The sequence below is a fragment of the Microtus oregoni genome, unplaced genomic scaffold (genome assembly GCF_018167655.1).
Source record: "Microtus oregoni isolate MIOR12 unplaced genomic scaffold, Mior012 000007F_ref0000211, whole genome shotgun sequence".
Taxonomy (NCBI): Eukaryota; Metazoa; Chordata; class Mammalia; order Rodentia; family Cricetidae; genus Microtus; species Microtus oregoni.
The window spans coordinates 10,628,705-10,643,158 of NW_024543066.1; the positions used below are offsets into that span (position 1 = coordinate 10,628,705).

The window sequence follows — 14,454 nt, forward strand, 5'->3', positions numbered from 1 at the left end:
CTGGACCCTGCTACGCCACTAACTCCATTGTCACCTTAGACCAGTCCCTTCCCCTTCCTGGCCTTCACTTTGCACGGCCCTGAAGTCAACATTGGGGACTCTAAGACCCCCCCAAGGCCATTTCCAGCCAGGCCACAAGGCTGTTTTGTGACTGGGCCCTGAGTCCCTTTTAGCCACTGCTGACTTTTAGCTACCAATGTTCCAAAAAGCACGGAATGAGAAGAGGTGGAGGCGGGAACACTAGGTCTGTAAAAAAAAAAAAATAAAATTCCCAGACTGGCCTTATTGCTTTGTGTGTGCAGAGAGGGACTGGGGAAGTCCTGGGCGGTGGCGGGGTGGGGGGGACGGACGGACAGGGATGGAGTGAGGAGGGAGGGGAGAAGAGGGTGTGCTGAGGAGACAGAAGAATGAAATAAAGGCGAATCTAACAAAAGCAAGTAAAAAGTTGAGTGACAAGCTTGGAGCTGCAGGCCCTGGGCCGGCTAGGCCTTTAGCAATGAAGAATGGACACAAATGAGCTGGATTTTCATGCTTGGTGGACGGTGAATGGGGGAGCATCTTTTAAAACCCTATCAGGAACTCTTTGGATTGTCATTAGATCTGGAGACGGCCAAAGCCAGAGGGAGGAGTCCGCTGAATCTGGCCTCCTGGGTGTGAAAAGACCCTGATATACCACTGGTGTTGGCGGCTGGCGGTGGTGTGGGAGGGGGTGGGGGGATGCTCAGGGCTCTCTTTGCTGAGTTGGGCACATCAGGGCCCCTCAAAGGTTTCGGTAAATTATTTGGTATTTCAAGGGTCCTTGAAATTCAATGGTAGGCTCCGTCTTCTCTCAGTGGACCCCACACTGGAGCTAGGAGGGGTAGGGAAGGCTGGGGTGGGCTCCGGGTTTCCGGCTCCTTGTGGGGTGACCAACCATCCATGTTTGCCTGGCACAGGGGACTTATAGTGCCAATGTCAAAAGTCCCAGAAAAATCAGGATGGTTAGTCAGCCTCAGGTGGGATATAGTAGGGATAAGAAGCGATTTATTGCCAAGTCATTAGGTGTGAAAATGCCTTGGTGTTTATGGGCCTAGAAATTTTAGCTCAGGTAATAGGATTACCCACCATGTATGAAGCCTTAGGTTCTATCCCCAGGTGTGGAGGTATGCTCCTGCAATCCCAGCATCAGGAGGTAGGGGTGGGAGAATCAGAAGTTCAAGTTCATCCTCAGCTACGGAATGAGTTGTGAGACTACAATGAGCTACACGAGACAGTGTCTCAGAAAAGAGTTTTTATCTGAAAATAGACACTAATGTTGCATCTGTTGGGTGACAGATGCCTGGGCTGTCTCTGCAGGTTGAGGAGTGGCTTCAAATAGAGGAACCAAGGTTGGCTCTGAATTAGTGGCCACAGGGGAAGTTTCTTTACACTCCCATGCCCTCTAGCCCCTCCCGGCCTCTCCTCACTCACTGTTTTTAGCAAGCAGAGGCTTAGTGGTCACACATGAAGTCACAGTAGTCTATCTCTGTGCACTGTGTCCACTTGAAAGTGTCCAAAGTCAAAACTCATAAAAATGAAAGGGAAATGGGTTACTGTGGAGACGGAAGTGGCTCTGGGTCCAGAAGGCCTGGGGACGAGTCCCATGCCATCTCTCACTGTGAAGCCAGTAACATGCTACTTAATGGCTCCTATCTTCATTTCATTTGCAGAATAGAAAAGGTAATTCCCACTCATAGACTAATAAGCAGAACGCACTAGGACTGCCTCAAATAGTATACCACAATAACAGTGAATCACATACACTGTGTCCCAGCAACAGTGAGTCACATACAGTGTACCCCAGCAACAGTGAGTCACATACACTGTGCCCCAGTAACAGTGAGTCACATACACTGTGCCCCAGTAACAGTGAGTCACATACACTGTGCCCCAGCAACAGTGAGTCACATACACTGTGCCCCAGCAACAGTGAGTCACATACAGTGTACCCCAGGAACAGTGAATCACATACAGTGTACCCCAGCAACAGTGAATCACATACACTGTGCCCCAGTAACAGTGAGTCACATACACTGTACTCCAGCAACAGTGAGTCACATACAGTGTACCCCAGCAACAGTGACTCACATACACTGTGCCCCAGCAACAGTGAGTCACATACAGTGTACCCCAGGAACAGTGAATCACATACAGTGTGCCCCAGTAACAGTGAATCACATACAGTGTGCCCCAGCAACAGTGACTCACATACAGTGTACCCTAGCAACAGTGACTCACATACAGTGTACCCCAGCAACAGTGACTCACATACACTGTGCCCCAGTAACAATGAGTCATGTACACTGTGCCCCAGTAACAGTGAATCACATACACTGTGCCCCAGTAACAGTGAATCACATACACTGTGCCCCAGTAACAGTGAGTCATGTACACTGTACCCCAGTAACAGTGAGTCACATACAGTGTACCCCAGTAACAATGAGTTGACTTTAAAATTTTTTAATGTGACCATTTGGAGGGAGATCATGCCCTTCAGTCAGAGCCCTTCTGAACTCTGCTTCCAGATTCCTGGAATAAACAAAAACCCTGCAACTACTAAGATCAGGCCTCATCTATACCACAGACCCAGGTGGGCTACTTGCCTTCCCTGAGCACAGCACCCTTGCCAGCCTGTCTTCATGTTGGAGAGTGCTTGTCCCCCTCCTCCAGGAAAACTCAGCACCTCAATATTCTACTCAGGGGCCAGTTTCCTTCCTGTTTCTGTCAATCAATCAAGAGGCACAGGAGGACAGGTCACAGTGTCCTGGCATCTCTCTGATGCTGAGCACCCTCAGAGAAGCAAGTGCACACACGTAAAAGGTGCTCACGTGGGATCGAGTGTAGAGGCTGTAAAACCTGAGATGCAAAAAGAGGAGACGGGGACCCGATCAGCTGACTGGGGGATTCATGAAGCACAGCTAAGCATGGTTGTGAGAACTGAGGCAAGGGGAAGTCAGCACTTGGAACCACGCTCACTGCTGAGAACCTAATGCCAGATGAAGCAGCAAGAGGACACTTGCTGCCATTCTAGGGACCTGCACCAAATCACCAGGACACAAAGCCAAGAGCTGACCCTTTGGGGCTGGAGAAAGAGCTCTACCGCTAGAAACTCTTCCACTAAAACCTCATTGAAAAGATGCGACTGTGGATGCCAGCATCCACAATGGACAGCTCACAATTGTCTGTAACTCCAGTTCTAGAGGATCCAAGACCTTATTCTGGTCTCTGCCTTGCACTGACACAGCACACACTTGCACACACACACATATGCATGCTCGCACATGCACGTGTACACACACGCACATATACACACACACATACAAAATCTTTCTTAAAATAGAGGAATCGCAATAAAACTGACCTCTTGCCAGGACAACAGCAGCTGGCGAGGGTGGGGGTGGAGTGGCCACCAGAATGGAAATCACGGAAGCCTTGTGTTTCTGCAAAGTGCGGATGTACGCTGGATACTGTCCCTGAGTCCTTTAATTCTGACAGTTATGCTGCAAGAGGCCAACATTGTTTCCTTTCACCAGTGATTGACCTGGTCAGACCCTTGGGTCCAATGCCACACTCGGGGGAGGAGGAGCTTGAATTAGAACCCCAGGCCTTTGTCTTCACAGCTACTATACTGTCGCATTCAGTTCACACTGAGCCAACGCAGGATAGCGAAGGCTACACCACTGGAACCGTGTGGTTCCTGGGTTGCTTCAGTGTAACCCACAGAGGATTGCTGAGCAGAGTGGCAGGCATGTGTTCCAATTGTGATTGACTCTTAGGTGATAATTCCTGAATCTGGGCAGCGAGCGTGAGAGAGTTCACAAAGCTCTTCTCTCTAGACATCTAGGATAAAGCTAATGGGCTCCGGTCCTTACAGTTGCCCATCACTGGGTGATTGTGAATGTGGTACTGAACCTCCCTGAGTCTTCACGTCTGTGCTGGTCCATGTCCCATCTGCCCTGACTCGTTGTGGGACTGTAGTACTGCCCAGGCCGTTCCCGAGGAATGCGGAGAGTGGAACAACACCCGGGTCAGCCGGGACACAGGGCCCCATCTTTCTAAGAGAGGTTACAAACTCCTTGTACTTGGAGAGCACACTTTCGCCTCCTAGTCCCTAGAAAGAAAAGGTCTGGCAGGGTTGGCTGCGTGTTCGGACTGTGTTCAGACTCCTAGCGTATATGTGCACACACACACGTGTGTGTGTGTGTGTGTGTGTGTGTGTGTGTGTGTGTGTGTGGTGTAGACATGGATATGTATGCAACTTTGCCGTGTATTTCTCATTCCACCTGTGTGGGTCTCCTCTCTTCTTCCAAGTCGCCACCTGTTCATTCCTCATTCAAAGGGGGCCCATGAGTGGGGGGGAGCAGGGAAGAGTGGTGTCCAGACCCCAGGGCAGGCAAATGAGGCTCTGGGCCTCCCAAACACTGAGGATGATAAATGGGGTCCAAGTCTTTCAGGCTTCATTATAGAGTCGCCATGGGTTTGCCCAAACCATGGCAACCGATTCAGGCAATGACTAACCTAATAAAGCAAAGGCAAAGGGGGAAAAGATGCATTCAAGACCCCAAGTCAGGCCCTGGTTCTCCAGAGGCAGTAAATTTTCTTCAGTGGGTGTTGTGTCCAGGCCCCAGACATCCTAAATCTCTGCCTCAGGAGTGGGGGCGGGGAGGTTTGTGAAAGCAGTGAGTGGACAGGGGCATGGGGTGGGGTGGGGTCGGGGGATTCAAATGAACAGTCAGTGTGGCGGGCCAGTGTGCATTCAGTGTGGCAGGCTGGGTGTTCTGGGCCTTCTGCAGAAGTCAATCTAAACTCCCGGGGATAAGGAGGCACCTGCTACAGGCTCAGGAGTCAAAGAAAGTACCTAGAATTCCTTCATGTAAGCTCTAGTACACTTGTCTCAGAGAGTCTGAGTGTGTCACATGTGTATGTGTGTGTGTGTACAGGCATATGTGTGCAATGGCGAGCAAGTGAAAGTTAGAGGATGACTTAGGGAAGCCAGTTCTCCCCTTCCATCTCTACCTGATGAGCTGGTTGGTTTTTGTTAACTTGACACAAACCTAGACACATCTGGGAAGAAGGGGTCTTAACTGAGAAATTCCTCCTCAAGATTGCCCCGTAGGCAAGTCTGTGGGGGCATTGCAGGTGGTGCCATTCCTGAGCAGGTGGTCCTGGGCTGTAAGAGAGAGCAAGCCAAGCTAGCAACGGGGAGGAAGCCAGTAAGCATTGTTCTTCCACGGAGCCTGCTTCGGTTCCTGCCTCTGAGTTCCTGCCCTGGCTCCCTTCCACGATAGACTGTGATGAGAAGAGTAAGCCAGATACTTTGTTTCTTCTGGTCATGGTCTTTATTACAGCAACAGAAAAGTAAGTAATAAATGAGGCTATCAAGGAACTCAGGTTGTGAGGCTGCAGAGCAAATGCTCTTACCTGCTGAGTATTCTCACGGGGGCGGGGCATGTGGCCAAGATTTCTGTTACCATAAATGTGATAGACACCTATATGGTTGCCCCAGGAACCTCTGTCTCCAATTCCATATTCCTTTGCATAACCCAACCCCTGGGCAGTGGGCAGGACTTCCTGATTTTTTTCCTTGTGAGCTGAATGTCACAAAGTTGATGGATTGTCATGCGTAGACTTTCATGTGTGGATGGTCACTTGTGGATTGTTACTTCTCTCTCTCTCTCTCTCTCTCTCTCTCTCTCTCTCTCTCTCTGTGTGTGTGTGTGTGTGTGTGTGTGTGTGTGTGTATGTGTGTGTGTGTGTAATAATGTTTTGATATGCACCTCAGGCTGGCCTGGAACTCTTGCTATTCCTGCTTTAACCATCTGAGAATTGGGTTACCTGAGCTGGGTATTCCCACCAGGGTTAAGCCCCCTTTAAAATTTAATTACAAAAAGACTATAACCCCTGTCTCGGGTATTTCATACCTTGTATGCTTTCACTAAGTAAACCCAAAGAACACCTTTAATTCCAGCATTGGAGAGGCAGAGGCAGAGGGCAGGTGGATCTCTGTGAGTTTGAGGTCAGCCTGGTCTGCAGAGCAAGTTTCAGGCCAGTGAGGGCTACACAGTGAGACTACGTAGCTCAAAAACACATACATGCATTCATACATACAAGGAAGTCAGTGGCCATATTTTGAGCTGTCCTATGTGACCAAAACCGTGTGAGAAGGACCAGAGGGAGTTCTCTATCCCTCCATCAGTGAGGATCAAAAGCATTCTTCCCAACAGCCTCAGATGAACTGAATGTTGGCCACAGCCACACAGACACATGGAGATGTGTCCTCTAGTCAGATTATCCGGTGAGAGAGCATGCCTACCTGATGACCCTAGCTACAGCCTCGTGAGATACCTTGAGCCAGAGGAACCCAGTGAAGCCACACAGAGGTTCCTGACCCTCAGAAGAGGCGTGTGTGCACTATGGCTGACCTTCAGAAGTGTTGTGTAATCTGTTACACAGTGATAGACACCTAGTCGAGCAGAGGTGGTTTAGCATCTGAGTGCTCGGTAAACCACATCACCTCTCTGGTTAAGGTGAGAAAGTCGTTCCTGGGCCTTGCTTTCTCTGCTAGTCATCTATAGGGATGAGATGCGATGAGATGAGATGAAGGAGGTCCCCTAGTGGAGACTCATTGAGTCGCTGGCATCATAGGAAGTGTGCAAACACACCTGCCATCTTCCCAGCGCCTTCCATGTTTATAGCTGGAGAAACTGAGGCTTGGAGCTAAGTAACTTGCCAGAGTTGATAGGATTATGAAGTGTCAAAGATAAGACAGCTGTCATGCCCTGTGTCTTTTCATTGGCTCATTGAAATGATCTCAGGAGGAATCAGCTACACGATGGCATTGCTACTCTTGAGCTCAGAAACACCATAGCCACCATGAGAACCCAGGTTTACAACGGTAGATGAGGTCTCTTCTAAAATAGGTCCATGGACAGTCAATATTAGTTATTTTGGTACAGAAGAAAATATGAGTTAACCTTGTGTCTACCAATGAATCATCCTCTCACTCAAAGATATTCGCCTGTGTGTAAGTGCTAGCCAGTGGGTGGAGGGCTAGAAATTCCTAAACAAACAGGTCTACCCAACCATTTCTGGAATTATAATCAGTATATAGAGGATAACATGCCTGCCACCCACTGTCTACAATCTCTGAGATCTGAAAACAGGTGCCCACCAACTGATAGATGAATAAAGAAAACGTGACATATATCCACAGTGGAATAACATACAGCAGCACAGATGGCACCGGAGAACGTGACACCGAGGAACATAGGCCAGGCACAGAAAAAACATGTGTGATCTCACTCATCTGGGGAACTAAAAAAAATGACATCTCAGCGAAACAAAGACTAGAGAATTGGGGACCAGAGAGGGAGGAGGGAGGAGGGGGCATGGGAAGATACTCATCAAAGGGTGCAAACTTCAGTTGGACTTGAAATTAGATTCACTGAGTTGGCAAGCCTGTCGGGTGACCCCAGTTGTGTGCGATGACACATTGTATATTCCAAAACAGACTTTTCTCATTCTCGGTACATATACACGCATGCATACACAAGTGCGTGCATGAATACACACACACACACACACACACACACGCTAGGGCCAGGGAGATGACTCAGCAGGCAAAGGTGCTTGCCACCAAGCTTGAGAACCTGAGTAGGATTGCCAAAACTCACATGGTGGAAGTAGAGAACTGGCTGGCGTCAAGTTGTCCTCTGACATCTACAGGTGCTGTGCACTTACCCACCTACCCAAAAGAGTAATGTAATTTAAGAATAACTAATGGATGAAGTGATGAGTATGTTAGTTTACTTTATTGACTCTACGGTGTGCACATAGGTCACAGTGTCCCATATATGTACATGTCGATGAATATTCTCACTCACGGGATCTTTTAGAAGTAGGAGGGAGAAAGTTTCCTCTCTGAAGGCTTGGGGAATGGGAAAAGGAGACAGGTTTTTGACAGACAGAAAACACCAGGGGAAAGCACAGAATGAGTGTTTATGTGTCAAAGGGAATCTCTGATGGGTCAGTATTTCTGAATGTGAAGGCAAGGCATTGTGGAAAGAGAAAGAGGGAAGGTGGTTTTCTGGGCTGAGAAGAGGACATGCCGGGGAGCATATTTTGTGCTAGGTCAACCTGACTGTTTCAGCACCATGGCCAGGGGCGTGCTTAAGACTTGAGGATGTAAGCAGTCGCTACTGAAAGTTAGCCGATCAGTGACATTTCTTTCACTGATCTTGGACCAATAGGTCTTGGAAGCAGAGGTAATGGAATCTGGCCAGGAGACTTAGAAACTGAATTGAGCAATGCACGAGGGAGTTTCTGGACCTTACTGGAACCCCAGGGAACTGGCTGAACTCCAGAGGCTTGTCCTCTCTAGCTCCTTCTCCTCTTCTATCTAAAGGTACAGAGTGAAAAACACCAAACTACTAAGTTAGAGTCAGTGTCTCAGGTGTATTTTCTCCCATAGTCACCAAATGACCACGGGCCTTATGGAAGTCACTTCTGGGCTCTATGCTCGCATTACTGAGGCCATTCATCTTGCCCTGCGCTCTGGCATTAAGAGGGTACCTGAGATGGGTGCCTAGTCTCAAATCCCCTACACTCCATCCCTACATCTGGCTCTTGGAAGGTCAGACAGGCAGGTCAGCAAGTGCCAGGTCCTGCTTTTTTTTCTTGAGCAGTGGGCTGCCAGAAATTTGAAAATTCATGTATACTGGGGAGCGGGGACTCAAAAGAGAGAAGTTGCATAAATGTAATTAGATTTGCTTGGCGTTTAGTCTGTAAACTACCCCACCCTGAGCCTTCCCACACTGACCTTGGTGCTAGGAACTTAAAGGTGTTTTACACCATTCCTAGTGGACGTGTGGGTGGGGTGGGGGTGCTGTAATTTCATTCTTTGTAAGCAAAGCCAGAATCTAGTGGATGGGTTTTTAGAAACTGTCTCCAACTTCCGTTTTGATTTAGCTTGGAGGACTTGTCCAAGGTCATACAGCCCGGTAGCCCAAAGGAAAGGGTGCTCCCAGCCTTGCCTGCTTTTGTGCCAGCCCAGTGGATGGGCTCCCAGACATTAGCATTCCAACAGCTCTGGGTTGCTTTGTCCTCCAACCAAGGCCGGCTGGGGGTTGTGGGGGAAGGGTGAGATGGGGGCAGGGCACCATAAATCTACCTGCTTGTGTGTATGCTGAAGGGCTTGGGGAGGGGTGGGGTTGAGTCCAAGATTCATGCGCTGTTCTGGGAGCTAGACTTGGACTCAGACAAAAGCACGAGAGGATGGAGATTCACTCTACCCAAAGGCCTTTTCCTGACAGGATTTGGAATCTTGTCAGGGTTTCTGGGAGCTGGGCACCCCAGGCCACAAGACCAACCAAGGAAAGCTGGCCAGAAGGAGTTTGCAGCAGGTGTACTGAGCTTTAAAAGCTACAAAACATCCAAAATGTCCAGAGAGGTGAGAGGCAAGGCTGTTTTGAGTTGGATCCACACCTCCCACACTTCCAAGAAGGGCTCTCCAGGAAGAAACACACACTGGTGCTGCTATTTAAGCCACAGAACTCTAAATTTTGCAGGAATTCAAATCAATCCCTAAGCCTTCATCCACCCATGCCCCACACCACACCCCCCGAACTTGCAGAATAGGCGACATAGCTCTGGAATCAAATCCACACTTAACACTGGGTAGCAACTGAGCCAGGGTACTTAGATTGTACCTGTGTACATTCAGGGGGGTAGAGGATTAGGCTGTGTGTGTTCACCTACTCCCCTTTAGAGAGTGCTTGGGGAAATGGACAGTGGGTGCACCCCAGCCTCTTCCATTGTCCAGACACTAGCTCGCTTCAGAGAGTCACTTGTACCAAAGGAGCTCCCATTCACCCTAGAGAAACACTACTTCCCACAGCCTAAAACAGGAAAAGGTATCTTTCCACTTCAGTAATTCTCCTTATTTTTAACTCCACCCTCCCAGGACCTCTTCGGGCAAACCTTTTGCCATCAGAGCCCAGGTACTAGTCCCAGCCTCCTCTTGGGGCTCATATCGCCTGCAACGACGTTTCTTAGGTCTTGAATGACTTTGTCTATACCCATGCGGACCTTCCAGGAGGCAGGGGAAGCGTCCTGCTTTTCAGATCTGCCTATACCCCTCCCCCCACCCAGTACCAACACACAGCAGGCTTGGTCTGTGCAGCATGGAGCTGTTAACACCCTGGGCAGTGCCCCAGGTGAAAAGTTGGCTGTTGTTGAAGTTTCCAATAACCCATTAATCTCCTCCTCCCAGATTAAAGCCACCAACTGAAACAACACGCTGTTCATTCGCTTGTTTGCAGTGCCCACCCCCACTCCTAGCCCCCCTGCAATCCCTGTCCTTGATAAGGAAGACAACTCTTCTGAGCGTCCTTTAGGGACTTGGAAATAGAGGGAACTTTCAGATCCAGAGGGGGGCGGGCACCAGAGAGAAAGACACAGAGGCATTAGCATCAGAGCCTGAGAAACTGCCACCTGTAGGCTCTAGGACAGAAGCAACCTACACAGATCACAGATCATAGTCACTGGCAGCATCCCACCTGGTGGGTGTCACTTCTTTATCTTCCCCCTTTGGGTGGGTTCCTGGATATCTGACCTCCGTTTTCTTGTAACTTGGCAGAGCTTCTCTGAGGCAACGCCTCCGTTCTCTGCTAACATCTTCAGGCCAGCTTGTAGTGCTACAGTGAACCAGTCTCTGTCAGTGAACTGCCTATAGACAGCTAGCTCAGTGGGGTGAAAAGCCAGGCCACTTTATGAGTGGATACACAGTCAAGGGTCCACATTTCTAGGGGAACAGAGATCCCAGCTAGACCCTCTATCTTCGCTGCTAAACTGCTTGAAAATGTGGTTTTTTTGAAGACCGGTGGGTAAAATGTGCCTTAGGAGTAGAGTCATGCTGGGTGTCTAAATACCTGGGGAAGGGGGGAATTCCTGAGGTGGTGTTCTAGGGATGCCTGTTAATATTACAAGTTATAATTCTCTCCCTTCCCAGAGGGCAGTGTAGTTCTAAATCCAGGCAGATAAATGTGCCGGGGAGGGGGTTGGGGGGAGGGACTATAAAAGCCCCAGTTAGAGATTTGCCTTTCTTCTGAACCTGCTGTTGGAAATAAGCAAGTCTCAGAGAGAACCGGAGTTTCAGGCTAATGATTTCTTAAGAGGCTTCCTATCCTCTGAAATGGCCTGCCCTACCTCCAGCCCAGCACTCAAGGTAGAGGCTCCAGACCCCAGAAAAGTCCTCATCTCACTCCGGGGAATAGAATTGCCCAGCAGTGGCTACCACCCTCCTCTCCTTCTCTCACGCATGGAGTCATCTTGCTGAAGAGTCTTGAGGGTCCATTTTTTATTAGTTAGCCCAAAATCTCTATCACCAGTCCCTGATACTCTTATGTACAAAATATAAACTTTCCTACCGCAAAATAGCATCAATAAATACAAATGTGTAAAACGGGAGAGGAAGGCATATAATTTACCATAACAAAACTCATTTCAAATGGCTTTATACCATTTACACGCTGATTTTTTTCTTTTTCTTTTCCTTTTTAGGGAGACAAGCAGTGCTCCAGGAACCTGTCCCTGGAGTTCACGGTTTTAGACGCAGGCGCCAAGCTGGGGAGATGCTCCCAGCCATAGCAGGGCTTTCCCCATTCACAACCGAGTCTCCCCTTCCGGGGAGGGCTATAACTTGAAAAGTGCAGAAGGAGAAGGCAGAGGATCACCTTTGTGAATTAAGGCAGAATGGTGCGGCCCGGAAACCCTGCCCGCATCTGATGGGCAGCAGAGAGGATGAGCATTGTCTATGGAGCGAGGTGAGTGAGCAGGAGCTGGATGAGAGAGAACCAGTGCAGTGAGATCCAACACTGGATTCGGCCACCCTGCAGAAAGCGACGGTCGGAGGCTGACAGATGTGAATGAGGGCAGGGTCACCAGGAAGTCTGAGAGTCTCCCCTTGTGTAGAGCTACTATTCTTATCCGCTTTGAAAGAGAGTTTGAAGATGCTGCACAGAGGAGATTTAAGAAGACAGCAGCCTGCAATGCCTGCTTTCGCCTGCGTTGCATGGGCAGCAGCCAGGGTGCTGTAAGCTTTAAGGAGAGCCTGGTTGAACCAGCAAGGGGGCCAGGGACCCGGCTAGTGAAAGCCAGAAGGAGCAAGGATGCTTGAGAGCCTCCACTACCTCCCATCTCGGCGGCTCTAGCTCCCTCCCTTTCTGCCAGCACCCACCACCCAGAGCCAGACAGGTCTCTTCACAAGAAGTCTGAGAACACCGGGGCGCCCGGAAGCAGACAGGAGGGGGAGCTGGGCACCTGCAGGCCAGGGAACTCTTCCAGCGAGGCAGTAGGGCTCAGGCTGCCAGCTTGAGAAACTGGGGAGTAGAGGGAGCCCCAGTCGCCATTGGAGCCACCTCCCGGGCTGCCCAGCTCCCCACAGGGAATAGTGGTCTCCGGCCCGTAGAAGCTGTGGTCCGCTATGCGCAGCGTCTGAGTCAGTGCCCAGATGTAGTTGTGGGCGAAGCGCAGCGTCTCGATCTTTGTAAGTTTGGCGTCATCTGGGAAGGTGGGTAGCACACCGCGCAGCGCATCCAGCGCGGAGTTGAGGTTGTGCATACGATTGCGCTCCCGGTCATTGGCCTTCTTGCGCCGGCTTCGTCGTTGCTTGCTCAGTGCCAACTCACTCTTGGGCCGGTTCCGCCCTCCGCGCCGTGCGCGGAGCTTCCTCGAGGTCCCTCGGCAGTCACCCGCTTCTGCTTCGGAGCAGTCCCTCAGCATGAGAGTGGGGCTTGGTGGGGTGAATTTGGAGCTGAGAACTTCATTGTCTGAGGCTCCGGAGAAAGGTTGCTGGGTATCTTGGGGCACTTGGACGGTGGGCGCACCCAAGGGATGAGGCGCCATCCTGTGGTTGGGAAAAAATGAAGGGTCAGAGTGAGACAGTCTCTGCTTTAGAGGCCACCCTGGATTGGGGTACCGCCTGCCCTTTGGTGGTTTCTAATTGTTACCTAGTCCTCCCGGAGCAAAAGAATAGAGAGCGGCGGGTCGGTCAGTGTCAAGCAGCAGCGGACAACTGAGTGCTTCTGTTCGCTCTGAAGTTCTGCTGAGCTGCAGGCGTCCTCGCCTGGAGTTAATTGCGTCTGGAAGAAGAAGAGAAGCTCCTAGGGGGTCCCCTCCTGAGCCCCAGGGGGATTTCCTGAGCTACAAGTCGTGTGCCCCTTGGCACGCTTTATCTGCTCGGCCCGGGCCAGGAGCGTGCCTGCCCGGCTGCTGCCTGCACCACTGGCCAATCAGCAGCAGGGGCCCAGGGGCCAGGCCACGCGAGCCGCTCCCCCCCCAAACCCCCACCCACGGAGCACAGCTGGATTCCGGACAAAGGGCAGGGATGGGGGGGGGGAGCAGTGCTCTGTTTGCTCCCCCACCCCACCCCATCGCGGGCTCGGTCCCAGCAACTCTCGGTTCCTCAAAGAGCCTCGCCCAGCCAGAAGAGCCCCGTCTGGCTCAGGTCTGGCCGCGGCGGACAGCCTTGCTTTTTCCTCTTCCCCCCTGGCATCTGTTCAGACGCTTTCTTGGTAGCATGAAGGAGGTTTGGGGGTGCCTGTAGGGAAAGCCTCTTCTTTGAGTATTACACATGCGAGCTTTTGGCTCAGAGAGGGAAGCGGCTTGCCTGAATCAACCAGCAATCAAAGTAGGAGTCAAGTGTCTTGACCGACAGCTTGGAGGAGCGCCCATCAGTTCTAAGTGCTACCCAGCTCGCTGCCACTGTGTGTGTGGTGATGGGGTGGGGGCGGGGAATGTGTGTGAGTAGCGTTTTATAGATCCTCTCTATTCTGGGAGGGAGGACAGAGTGACTTAGAGAAGGCTCTGCGCAAGTCTTTTTTACGCAGAGATCATCGTTTGGCGGTGTTTAGGTCCAAAGAAGCCAAGATGCTCTCCTCCAACTCCCAAATCAGCTGTGGAGAACCCCCACATCCTCCTCATCAGAGAGTGGATTCCATTCCAGAGGTGAGGGTGGTTGTGGAGGGAGTGCAGAGGGACACCCCACTACTTCCCCCTCAGGGACAGACGATATCCTGGGGTTGAGGAAGTCCTGACCCCGAGGAGGCAGGTGGTGTGAAGAGGTCAGGAGGGGCTTCTTCTTGGTTAGCCTTTTTGTCTTTTCAATGCCATGATGTGCAGGCACTGGGAGAAAAGCAGATCTACTCTCCGTCCCCTTTAGTCCTCCTGCCCAATCACAGACCAGAGAGGGCCGACAGTTTCACCTAGTCTAGCCCCTCTCTTGCCCCGCCCCCCATCACTTCTGAACTGTGGGTGAACATAGGGCAGGGCAAGGATTCTCCAAGCCTTCTTATTTGTCCCTCTCAAAGCTGCCTGGAAATCTTTCCTGCGACCCTTGAAAACATTGCCTGCCCTTTCTTCCCTGCAGACCCGCCCCTC

General features: G+C 50.8%; 1 protein-coding gene across 1 annotated transcript; it reads right to left on the reverse strand.

Annotated features, from left to right (window-relative positions):
- Nucleotides 1-11,584: 11,584 nt before the first annotated feature.
- On the reverse strand, nt 11,585-13,163 carry Neurog3 (neurogenin 3). Its single transcript, XM_041656155.1, has 2 exons — nt 13,026-13,163; nt 11,585-12,922 (listed from the first exon to the last, which is right to left on the reverse strand). Exon 2 carries the CDS (start codon nt 12,919-12,921, stop codon nt 12,277-12,279), a length of 645 nt encoding a protein of 214 aa, XP_041512089.1. The 5' UTR covers nt 12,922; nt 13,026-13,163; the 3' UTR covers nt 11,585-12,276.
- Between the last annotated feature and the right edge of the window lie 1,291 nt (nt 13,164-14,454).